This window comes from Phaethon aethereus, assembly GCF_964289735.1.
Source record: "Phaethon aethereus genome assembly, chromosome: 16".
Taxonomy (NCBI): Eukaryota; Metazoa; Chordata; class Aves; order Phaethontiformes; family Phaethontidae; genus Phaethon; species Phaethon aethereus.
In genome coordinates this window covers 6,419,320-6,432,365 of record NC_138592.1, presented here as the reverse complement: position 1 = coordinate 6,432,365, position 13,046 = coordinate 6,419,320, and the positions used below count along the sequence as shown (strand labels likewise).

The 13,046-nt window shown below is 45.8% G+C and overlaps 1 protein-coding gene across 1 annotated transcript in view; it reads right to left on the bottom strand.

Annotated features, from left to right (window-relative positions):
- Window positions 1-13,046, bottom strand: part of BMP7 (bone morphogenetic protein 7) — a gene marked incomplete at its 5' end in the record, with an annotated part of 44,956 nt that overhangs the window by 19,372 nt on the left and 12,538 nt on the right. The window contains one exon of the mRNA XM_082007088.1: window positions 1,182-1,374. Within this exon, the coding sequence (XP_081863214.1) occupies window positions 1,182-1,374 (193 nt within the window). The remainder of the gene's footprint in view (window positions 1-1,181; window positions 1,375-13,046) is intronic.

The following is a 13,046-nucleotide window of genomic DNA, read 5'->3' as shown; positions in this document are numbered from 1 at the left end:
AGTTACTGTTGTTTGATAAAAATAGATTAATATTAGCATAGTCCTCACACCCTGCAAATATTTGTGTCATTAGAAATGCCAAGAGAACCGTGAGTTTTGACCCATAAAATTGGAATTTCAGATGTGGAAGAAAACACACCAGTAGTTAAATACTTTTTACCATACGGCAAAGCCAGTAGAAATTCCCACCATTTAAAAACATTGATAAGGTTTTCTGTCATATTTTAATGGATCAAAAAATGCAAAACATTTTTTTCCACATTTTTATTAGCTCTTATAAAAATATAAAGCCCCCTTTTTAAATCCCTAGTGCTTCTCTTCTCATAAACCTAAATTAGCGCTGTAGTATTATTACCCCATATTTATTAGCCCTAGAGAATAGCTTCTGACTAGCACGTGACTGTAAATACCGTTCATCTAAATAAGTGCAATCTCACTTTTTTGTATGTAAAAGAAACATGTGCAAATGAAACTAAGTGCCTTTGATAAATGGTTTGGGATTGCTGATTAATTGGAACTGAAAACAGATGAGAAAATTGAACATATGTTCTTATTCAAGTTCCCTGGAGGATTTGTCAGGGAGCTTGGCATACATTAATAATTGCTTGGAATGGATTTAATAGCTCATCTTGTAGTTTTGCACACACAAAACAATCAGTCAATATAAAAAGCATGGTGTCATCTGTCTTTGTTAATTAGGGATCCTGAACGCCTTCGGTAATAAAGGCTAGTAATTAAGCTACAATTAGGAAGGAAGCATTCGGATGTGGGATTGCCACCTCAGGATCCATAAGCGGCAGGAGGAAGAGCTCAGGCCTTCCAGAAACCTTGAAATACTCTGAGTTTCTGATCTCTTCCTGCGCCAGCACACAGCCAGGCTTGTTTGTTCCTACTACAAGCAGCTACCGGCTGCTCCCAGGGACAGGAGCGCCAGGGACACGGGGACGCTCCTTGGGGCACGCGGAGGCGCAGGGCACCTTCTCCCCGCGCCCTCGGTGGCCGGGCAGACGTGGCGGCTGCGTGCTGACTGCACCGGCACTGCGATTTCGCTGTACGACCCTGATGCCCCGCTCATCAGGCACGTTTGATGGCACCGGTATTTCTAAAAGTATCGGACATAACTTTTTGAAGGAACGTACTGAGCTTGCGCTTTCATGGGGATTTGCCTGTGGGTCACTCACCTTCCCGGGTGCTCCTGGAGTACCTGGTAGACACTAATCTGGAACGTTTCGTTATCGAAGCGTTCGCGGATGTAATCCTTATATATTCTGAACTCGGCAGCCGTCACTGCTTCCCCCTCTGGGATTCTGGAGAGATCAAACCTGAACTCTCGGTAGTGGCAGCGCTGATGGTGAAACTCTCTGTCATGCTCCACTGAAACAGAAAAACAGCCCATTAGCCACCTGCTTTGTTCCCTTTCCCCTCGCCATCAAACAAGCTTGCGAGTTGCCACAACAGAAGAGGGCAAGAATATCTGATTGCAGCATCTCATGCTGTTGTTTGGTTCATTAAACGTAGGAAATACATGACTCTATCTGGGCTATTTATGTGTTTATCGGACTCTCTTTGAAACGGTTTTACAGCTGGCTGGTACAGGGTGTGGGTGACCGTTGTGTTTTAATGATTTTTGGCAGCTTCATGCTTGAGAAGTGACTCTGGACATTTGCCACTGATAACGACCAAGCTGCTGCGGGAAGGAGCTGAAAGAAACAGATGGGGCTTTTCAGGAGTGCTGGTTCTTGGCCTGACCCTGCTTCTGAAAATTACACACGCGCTCACATACCCGCACACATATATACACAAATTCCAGTCCTTGAGGTTTTTCATGCCAACGACCCACATTCAGTGCCAGCTGAATTCATCACAAACTCACAGCCTTGCTCCAAAGGGCCAAAGCTTTCATTTCTAAGCATCTTTAGTGATCAGGGCTGTGACGCAAACGTTCAAAATGAGGACTTTTTCCAACTCCCAACTCTGACTGTGAAATAACAAGAAGTGCCAGAGTCCCCCCAAGACAGTGTACCCCACCGAGTGACAGGTCTGCCTGTCTTCTGACGGACAGCTGATGGTCTCGTGTAACACTGCTCGTGGAGACTGAAGCCAAGGGTCAGTGAAGTGAGGAAACAGGGATTTTGAGACTGTCCTCCAGCATGGGGGAAGAGAGGTGTCAGTGCCCCAAGGCCAGCACATGAAGCGAAGTCACCCTTCTTGGAACAAATTCCAAATTAAATAGACAAGTCGGACAAAGGGAAATGGGGAAACAGAGGTATAAGGGATGAACTGGCTCGCCAGAGGTCACACTGCATGACATTTTAAGAGCAGAGGCTTGAACCAGGGACTTCCCGTATGTCCCAGTCCCATCGTCTGTCCACTTGACCTCCCTGCAGCTCGACTGCACAATTCAAGTAGTTAGCTCTGAGATTTTCTTGGCAAAGAATGTGTGTCTTTCTACAGGCCTGATTCTCTTCTGGCAGCAGTAAATCCATTGTGTAAATCCATTGACTTAAATGGAATTACTCCTGAAAAAGAGAAGTTTCAAGCCCGAGTCTGGACAGTGCTATTCAAGTCCACAGCGCTGCACGGTACGATTGTCTATCGGCACCGGCGGGGCCTCCCCTGCGGCAGGGATGGGGCACGGGGAGCCCCCGGGAACCGGGCTGCGTCTGAGCGCTTCCACGGAGCAGGTTCTGCGCTGCTTTGCTGGCCAAGTGTCGGCAGCTGGCCACGGGCTCTTCCTCCTCTCGCACATTACTTCTGCAAGGAGTCCAGGGCTCGCCGTTTGCCACTGTATGATTGCTGTTCAGGGAAATACTTCAGAGCTCTTACTAATAGCTGGGATTCATCTTAGAGGAGTTTTTTAGGTATGAAACCCCTAAACTTTTCAAGACAACGGCGATTAAGTTCAGCAAAGGGTTTTATAGGTTGAGCAGTCTTTGCACGCGCTGAATGAACGATGTCATACTTGCGCCTCTAGCTATAAGATCTCGTACAGCCTCAGGAAGATCACTCAGTCTCCCATACCCTGGAGTGGGGGAATATTGTGAATATTCACCAGTGTTTGTCAAACACTTGGCAGGCTAAAACTGCCCCGTAAGTGCTAGCAACACTATTAAATGTGCCTCAATCCCTTTCCTCCGAAGTATTCTCAGCAGAATGAGGTATAAAGGGTATGACTTCAGTCTCAAAGGAATTTGTCTGCACCTAAATTATAGAGGGGAGGAAAAAATATTTTAATATGGAATAGCTCCTTTAACCACAACTATAGAAGAATGAATATAATGTTGTGTGGTTTTAGTTACATTACGGATAACATCACCAGCAGGGTGTATTATAGAGAGGTCTAGCAGTAGGATGTACCAACACGATTTGCTTCCAAAGATGTGGGAAGGCTGAATTTTCAAAGGAAGGTGGGTGCACCTTTTCAGTGTACATATGTGATGACAACTACATCGGCCAACACCAGTCTTTGGCTGCGCTTCATACACAAAGTCTGACAACAAACACATGAAGATGAAACTTTTTTGGGTGCTGCTGGAGTTCACAGTGATTCCCACTGCAGAGCCCTAGAAAAAATGTGTCATATTAGTATGAAAAATTGACGGCCAGGGTCATAAAATAAAAAGCCCCGAAGTCTGAACTTTCCCATGCTTTGCAGATGTTTGGATATAGGGTTTTGGCCTGAGCCATCTTTAGTGTTAAAGCAAACATTCCTGTGGCTATAGTCATTAAGATCATGAAAATATGTGGATATGTAACTGAAGAAAGAATCCCAAGAAACCTTTCAACTCAGTGTTTATTGTTTTTCCCCTTTTTCTTTGCACTCTGGACCTGTCTGCTGACCCAGAAGTAACAAATCCTATCAGAACTAATTTATGAGAAACACTGACCCTGAATCAACATCTGTTAGATGACTGCAGTAAATCTTATTACATAATTAAACACCAAAATCTATTTTAAAATAACGTTAAGGGTCTGACTTGAACTCATAAAAGCAAGACTCTTCATTATGAAGGCTGAAATCCTATCCTTAATTCATGCTGCTGCGCGTTGGTATTTGTGAACATATGGTACAGTATATATGATCGTGCACTTTTTGTAGACCCCAGTAATACCTTAAGCGTAACAGCACGAGGTAAGCAGGGGAGCGCTGAGTTTCCTGGGTTTGATGGGTGTTAGTCAGACCTTTGACAATACTGCAATGGGTCGTTTCCAATTAATTACCTGAGGAGTTTGAACTGGGGGGGTGTGTGTGTGTTTAAAAAAAAAGAAGAGGGGGGGTGTGGTGTGGTATTTTAAGTGTTCGCCGAAACAGCCGAGAGAATTGCTACAGCTCTTTGAATACGACTGTAGTTTCGCCATTAGATCTATAAAATGACACAGCCTACCATAATGAGAAGCTTTTGGTCATTCTTGAAGGACTTAATCTCAGCTGTTTGTCAGCCGTTATGTGTTAAATGCTCCCTTAAAAGTCATCAAGCAATATGAATATTTTCTGGGTATACTTAATAGCCCTTCTGCCCAAAGAACTTGAACTCATGTCTGTTCCAGGTTCATAGTTCTTACAAATCGCTACTACCCAAAGGCTTTTGGTGGATGGTTTTAGCCCAGTTCCTAATTTCAAATGTTGGAAATTCCAGCTCAGAAACTGCCACAATTCAAATGCCTTGTCAAGGCAGCTGCTCGGAGAGGAAGCCAAAGCGCTGGATGTGTAGTCAAAGGTTGTAAAATGTGAAAAGCAAGAACACCCTTAAAAAATAATTCTGCTATGAAACAGACTGTGTGCCTTAGCTGTGGGAAAACGGTGGATTTCCTCTCCTAAAGAAACAGTCCAAAGTCGCTCACAGGTGATGCATGTGTAAATGCACATCTCTCCTCATTTCTAGAAGTGGTATCGCATTTTGGAGGCATAACCACTGTACACAAATTATGACCTAATTTAACACACAGCTCAGAATATGCTGGTACAAAATAACACTTGGGCTTGATGAGTGTGGCAGTTAATTGTAGCTATGGTAGATGGGGATCATCAGACACTCCTTTTGGCATAGTCCTTTGGGAAAAGAAAGGTCGAGATGATGGGACTTGAGAGCTGTAGGATGGAGGCAAACAGATGCATGAGAAAATAAGCAGGCGCCAAAAAGTGTGCAGGACAATTAAGGTGATCCAACCAAAACAAGCACATATCTTAGGTTGGTGGTTATCAGTAAATTTGCCACACCTCTTTTGCAAATATGCAAGTAGGCTCAGCATCTTTGAAAGTCTGGCCTTGACTATCTGTCCACAATCTGAATGCTGCACAGACTGCATTCGTCTATCTGATACAGATAAGGCTCTGATCTCTCTGAAGTCTTTGTCTCTCCAAACCGGCTCTGTTGTGGCGCTGTGGTGATGCAAGAGGATGCAGGAGGGCACAAGTTGTGCAACAACAGGGATGGTTAAAAGAAAACAGTACGGATATATGTGCTCAGGTGTGAAGTAGCCAGGTATCAGATCCAAAGATACAGGAAAGCTGGAGATAAAATGTCAACAAATCCCTGGTACTTGTCTTGACATGTCCTAATGTGTACTCTTCAGATACAAAACTTGAAAACATTAAGATGCAGGGATAAAAAAGTGTAGTTGTTGACATATAGAACTCGGAGCAATACAGTTGAAACCAGTACCAAAAAAGTAAAGTTGGACAGAAAAGCTTGTGATCCTGGTTTAATACCCCAGGGTGCCCAAACTTTTGCCCAAACCAAATGACACATCAGCAAAAAGCTGGGAAACCAGAACTGATCCCATGTTCGGTCATTTTCACAGCAAAATATGTTGAGACTAGAAATAAGAACCCCAGCTATTTTCAGCTTCTTTGTAAATCACTATTGGTAAGTGAAAAGCTGACCTGAGCTGATTCTGTAAACACTGGTTGGACCACTGGTTTTGTAATACGGATTGATGGTAGGCAAGGCACGATACATGACAGCAAAGATTATGCTCAGACGTAGCTTGCAGTAGTTATTATTTCTCTCTACGCACACCAAAGAAACTAAACCATTTTAGCCTCGGTACCGAGCACAGTAGCACAGTATCAATCACTAACTCCATGTGTCAAGCAAAGCAGCAGTGTATCACAGCAATTATTTTCCAAGAATGACTGTGTTAAAAAATAATTATTACAGAAGCATTAAAGAGCTAATCCAGACCGCAGGGAAGTCAACAGAAATATTTCCATTCATTTCAATGGATTTCATGAGAGACCTTCCTTTTGCCAATCTACCTACCTATGTATTACGCTCTTGTTTTCTGAAGATGTAAAAAAATCTCTTTTTCACAAGCAAAGTAAACACCAGATGAATAGATTCTGTGCTCAGGCTGCCAAACTGGAACAGCTTCAGTAATTCCATACCTCCTCCTCCCCAGCACGTTTGGGTGATGGACTTGGAATACATTTTGAATACTTAAGACAAGTAAAAACTTAAATTTTCCTGTTAACACTTTCACCCGATAATACGATAATTGTTTTTATAAGGCGCTTTAAGAGTAGTTGTCTCGTTTATTGTAGTGCTCACAACAATTAGAGTGCTACTTGTTTCTCATTTGCAAGGAAAAAAAACACCAAAAGGAATGTGCAGTAGGGTGTCTGTAACTTCTTTACTCCCAAAAAAGGCCAGAAGGGATTTGTAAAGGACTTTAATCTCAAATAGATTAAAGGTCCTGAATTCCTGAGACTGAAAGATAAGTCAGAGGAAAATAGATTCCAAAAGACAACACCCCCTCGCCTCAGCCCCTCGGCCAGGCAGGAGACTCGACTGCAGAGCCATCAGCAGTTGCCTGAGAAACCCCTCAGAGATTTGGATGCCAAAAAAAATCTGCTACGCTCTGGCATCAAGGTCTAACAGGTTTTCAGAGTCTACCTGTGCCTGCCTGGCACTGGGGAAGTCATGTAGGCGAGTTTAGTGGGTAGGAAACTCTTCATCTGCTTCGCCTCCGACAGCTGCAGAAAATGAGCGCAATGTCTTCAGAGGTGGCCGAGGGCCGGCAGGCTCGTCCAGCGAGCCTGTGGATTTTCACCTTCGCGTCTTCCTGACAGGGCAAGCTACACTTTGCGTTACGCCGTTTTCACCCAGCAGCGCAAACCCTTGTTTGAATCTTCCTAGAAAAATTACTTTTAATTCCATCACCGCCCCTAGAAAGCCACGCCAAAACTTCGGAAACTCTCTTGCATCATTTCAGTGTAGAGCATGGGACTGCTAGAAACCAGCTGCCCTGCAGCCACCAGCTCCGCCTGGGCCCCACCAGCCTTTTTAGCCTACGTACATTACTGCTTTCAAAGGGAAGGTCCGCTCCCATCTACTGCGTCACCACGCTGACTCCCTTGGGAAATGGGGCCCACTGGAAAATAACTTCCCCTTCCCCAGAGGAGTTTTCAGGTGGATCCCACCTTCGCCTGGCTCACCGCGGTGCCCCAGGAGCAGCGGTGGCAGGAGAAGGACCGGGACCTCCCAGCACGGTGGGAGCGAGGGCAGGGCCACCCCTCGGACCCCGGGCTCGCGGCAGATGTGAAACTGCGCTGTAGATCCTCAGGATGCCAAATTTGAGACCTCTTGATGGGATTGTAATTAACAGGCGTTAAATGTTCCCTCTATAAATTGCACTTCTTTGTCTCTAAATTGGGGGATAAAACCGTGTCGCTTATGAAATATAGGCTTTTTCTCCTTACGTTAGTGAGGTTCAAGAAGGGGGAGACCAGTGAGGGGAGGGACCCAGCGGTCTCTGCAGCTGGAAGAGCCTGCTGGGCTCAGCGAGGTTGCCCACTGAGCAAGAACTGCAAAGTCAGTCCTTAGATTTTTCTGAGGAAAACGGGGAGTATAATAAAGATTGCAATAATGTCATGCCAGGCCACGGTCTGCTACGGCACGTTTCCCTCCTTATTGTGCTCAACAGCAAGAGTTACAGGGGCAGTGGCAGTAAATTTATAAGGGCAAGAATTGAATGTGCAGTTCTGTGATTGGTTTTCATTTGCTTCATCCTCTCGGCTACAAGATTTACATGCTGACATTAGGCAGCTAAAGCAGCAGTTACAGAAATATTTGAAGAAATAGTTAAAGAATATAAATTGGGAGTCCTGTATTGGGAGTAGAGCAAATGTCCTGGGTTGTGTGGTGGGATTTTTTTTTTAAGAGTGATAAAAATAGCATTTGGACGGCTTTTTTACATTGGATGGTTGCAGCTCTCCAACTCATCTACAAGCTACTTGCAGGTTTTTGGAGAAACCTAAGGAAAAACAAATGCACCCTTGATTTTGCTCTGCTAGATAAGCTTACTAGAAAAATAGTCTGTGGTTTTTCTATAACTCATTAATGCATCCAGTTGCCAGGGACTGCTGCCATCCTGCCATTTATAAAAACAGAGCCTGTCCTTCAGCCACAGGCCCGAGACCACCAGGCGTTCAGAGGGCTCTGGGTTATCTGCAGAAGCTCCGTCCTGATGGTCTTGTCCCCCATCTGCCCTTTGCAGAAGGGGTTGCTCTGAGCCATGGCAGCCCTCAGCAGAAGAGAACCTGCACCCAGACGCTTGATGCTCATGTACCCATTTTACAGCTGGGTAAAGGGAGGTGAAGGTGATAAGCTATTTTCTTGTCTGGTAAATTCAGTGTGTGGCAGGGCCAAGTCCTGCCCAATCTATGGGTAGACAGCAGGACTAATGCGTTCATTTCAAATGAGATGAAAGCCAGGCTCCATAAATCCTGATCCCCAACTCCAGAGGTTAGAAACAAGGGTGTTCGAAATTCTTCAGTGCTCACTCTGCAAAGCGATCCGGAGTAAGCATTTTTGCTTCGAAGAGTGGGAGAAAAAAAGCCCTCTGGAGTTAATATTCTTCCTTTAGCCATCACTTCATTTTTTCAGCTTTCAGCATGAAGGTGGTGTTGCCAGCAAGACCACCTAGCCACAAACCCAGCAGGGAGCTCCCAAAATTCTTCTAAACACTGCCTCCTTGTTATAAATTGAGAAGTGGTAATAGCAACAGCGCGTATCACATCTGTGCCAGGCGTCGGGCCTGGGAAGGAGCGCTCTCCCTACTGCTGAACACAACTTGGAAAGATCCTTTCAGTCCACACATGTATCAGCATTAGCCATTTCTTTGTCAACAAATCCCTTAATACGTACCCTTTCTATCATGTACAGATGTCCAAAAAATAATGGAATACTGTACTACAAGATTAAACACTTTAATGTCAGCATATGTGTTGCATGACTCTGAACAATGGTATCATTGTGCATGTACAAACAGCGGGTTGAGGGAAGATGGGTTTAATTATCTCCGAAGCAGCAGCAAGTTCTTCCTTGACTAAGTTGAACTTCAGCTAGCAAGGACCACTCAGGGCAGAAATTGGTATTTCTCTAACAAAATGCCTGGCTCCTTTCCGACGTGCTTCCAGTGCTCAGGGTTAGTGTGGTACCTGCTTCAGGCCGGGCTTTGGGGAGCGATGCGGAGCCCAGCGCCAAGGAAGGCGGGGGGGCCGGGAGGACGCTGCGAGTCGCCACATCCTCTCGCCGCGGGTCACCCAGCAGGCTTTGAAGTTAAAATTCCTTAGGATGGTAGATGGCAAAGGGGAAACGTAATCACTGGGCGGGAAAGGACAGGGAGAAGCGTGCGTGCTGCCTTCTGCATTTGGAGACGTTCCCCTGCCGGGATTTCTTTGCAGGCACTTTAAGGCAATGCTGGACGGTGAAAAGTTTTACTTTATGTTTAAAGAACATCCGTGAAATATCTGGGCAGGTTATGCACAGGTAATCCATTTTCTTTTCCGAGTGTGCCCTGATCGGTACCCGTTTACGCTGTGGTTTCTCTGCTGAAATCAGAGCCAGACTAGATGAAAGGTATCGTGAAAAATTTACACGTGGGACTGCTCTGTGAACACGAAACTCTCCTAATGGTAAACAGACCGATCGTGGTGCTAATCCTGATGCTGAGTTTGCAGTGTCTGTATGTGTATCTGGGGAAAGCAAAGTTAAATAAGCAGGGAAGAGTTGTGTGTCTTCAGAATACCTTATTCACAGCCTTAGCACGTGCAGCCCGGCAGCGCAGGGCGCTGCAATCCGTCTGCAGCTGCTGTGATGCGCTGAGGATTGCTGCAGGATTCGGGGCGTGTGAGGGAATGGAGAAATGGGGGGTGACAGGGAAAAGAAGTAAATGGGAGTTCACGAAGCTGTTCCTCTAGACAGACTCCCTCCATTTCCACCTTCACCTTCCAGGAATCCAATAAAAGGAAATCTCCTGCAGGGCCTCCCTCATCAGCCTCTCAAATCCCATTTCTCCTCCCCCTTCACTGGGGAGGGGGGACGCATTTTTCCAGAGGGACAGAGGGGCAAGCTGGGGTCTGCTGCAAAACGTGGCTCCTCCTCTGGCCTCCCAGCTGGCCAGCATTGTAGCCATCACAAAACGTCTCGAGCTCTCACGCTGTCACCGGCAGCAGGGTTAAGCGAGGCTGGTGTTCACCCTTGACAGGCTGCACCGCAAGGCACAGCACGGACCAACGCAGCGCTGCTGTCTAGTGCATCCCCCAAACCCTAAATCCTCTAGATGCAGCTGTGGGAGGTACGTGAAGATGCAGGAACACGTTTCTGCCTCCCCTCTTTGGACAGAGACAACTGCTACGTTATACTGCTCGCTCTCTTTTTGTAATTCGGAGGGGAGCAAGGCTGCTTTCTTGGTGCTGTGAGACCAGTGAGTTGTATCTGGCGTGGTCAGCTTCGCGGGGAGGCTGTGCCAGCGTTAGGTGTGAACGCCAAGTCACACGCTTTGCCAGTGCATCCAAGGGTCAAGGAGATAGTGGCAGCCTGGGGAGGAGGAGGAGGAATCACGGGTGAAGGTGGGGACAGTGGAGACCGAGGTGGCAGCCGCAGCACAGAAGAGGATAGTCCTTGTCTAGAGGAGAGAGCAGGGTGATGGGTGTCTCAAGGGGGAGGAGGTTGCAGAGCACAAAGAGGGAGAAAAGTTAGTGACAATATGGTTCATTGAGAAAAATAATCCCCCAGTCCAACCAGCAGACAAATGGGGCCCAAGGTGCTTCCTGCAACCTGCTCTGAGGCTGGAGGCCTCTCAAAAAATCACTGATGCAAAAACCAGCAGGCTGCCCCGTCTGCTTGCATACACAGCGCTGAGCACATGGAGACAGATCCCCGGGCCCGAGAAAGGAGAGACAAGGGGCTGAGCAGATCTGGTCAGAGGTAACGTGTGTTCAGCCAGGGAAGGTAAGGGGCAGCACGAGAGACTACTACAGGGGAACCTAAAATGGGCTATTGGGGATGAAATGCAAATTTTGCAATAAAAAGATCCGGGTCATTCTTGAAAGCCTTCAGGTGTGAAACAGTTCTTGAAAGCTTGGACCAAATTTCAGATCAGGGGAAGGCAGGAAAGTTTCCCTGAAGTGGTTTTAGCGAGCTCTAACCTAACCTCAGGTTAAGGAAGACAGCCCGCTAATGACGCAGTCTGGAGGGTGCTCATCGCTCTTCCAAGGGTGCCTGCTCACAGACACCCCCAGGTCTGTACCGGGGCGGGCTGAGCGGCTCTGCCCAAAGCTGGGAGCCTGCAGCACAGGCACCTTCATCTGCAAGAAGGCATGTGCAGAGGACATGCAAAGGAAAAACAAATCATGATATAGTAACTCTCTGACGCAACGACTGTATCATGCAGAGATGCAACAGCATCAAATTATGCTCTTGCATTCCAGTAACTACACTGGGGCAAACTAAGAAGTCTTCAAATGTATTTGATAAATTAGATACTGTTCATAATAAACAGCCTGAGTCAGTAATCTTGGGAAGGTCACTGCCCGAGGGTCTCTGATGTGTTTATACAAAACAGACAGAAATGGCTAAACCTACCACTAACGCCCCAGAGAGCCAGTTTCTCCACATTTGCAAGGCCAGGCTTCTCTTGCCTTACACGGGGCCAGTGAGAGAATATTGCCTACCAGCTTAGTTTCATTTTTTTCCTAATCTTGCTTCCAGAGTGTGAAGAACTTTATGAAAGTTGTGCTCATGAACTGGCGCTTTTCAAGCTTATATGCCGCTAATTATCTTCCACTACAGGATTTTTTCAAGTTGCCTTCTGTTCCGTATTACTATTGGTGTATCATTATAAGGCATAAAGTTACTTAGTACAGCAAAAGATTCAACAACATTTGCAAAACTGATATAGAAAGAAGGACTGGATTCTGGACTGGTACAGCTGGTTTAAGGTATTTTAGAAGTAAATGAAATCAAATGAGAATTTATAATCCTTCCTGAGGTCTGGATTCCATCAGACTAAACTCATTAGGCATTAAGGTGCAGGTGCAGCTAAATAAAGGATTGTTCTGCTTTCCTTAATACCATAGATTCACATCTTGAGTTCAAAATAAAAGTCTTTTAAAAGCACATGTATATATTGTGCATCTACTGGCAACACTTAAAAGAGAAAGTTCAGCTGATGGAATCTTCAAATGCCTCATTTTTGTCAAAGGAATGTGCCCGTTTCTGCACCGACCGTGCTAAGGGACGCGAGCGGAGAAGTGACGGCACATTGGCCTCTTACAGCTTATTAATTTCATTTGCATTAGACTTCCTTTCATCTACTGAACAGCTGCCCAAATAAATAACATAAATCTAATTAATCCTCCTTTAATATAGTATTGCCACAACAATACCAGCATCCCCCCAAATATTCCAGCGTGTGGGTCTACACCTGCACAGCCTCTCTGGGAGGAACACGGCGGGAGTCGCAGGCGCGGGGAATCGAGCCTTTTTTGTGGTTTACTGTGATAAAAGGAAAATAATTCAAGAACCCGTTTTCCAGGTTTGAAACCATATGACTTGCTGGATTTCTCAGCTGAAATCCCAGATTCTGGTTTTGCTAAGAAAGTAGTTTGTGGGATATTACAAAACAACCCGTCGATATCAGACTTGCGGCCGTCAGATAAGAATCTCAGTCTTTGATTGTAATCAGCAAAATTTCAACTCGGAATGTATACACTCTGAGCCGTGCCATGAGGCCACAATCGGCTGGACCTTATTTGCTCC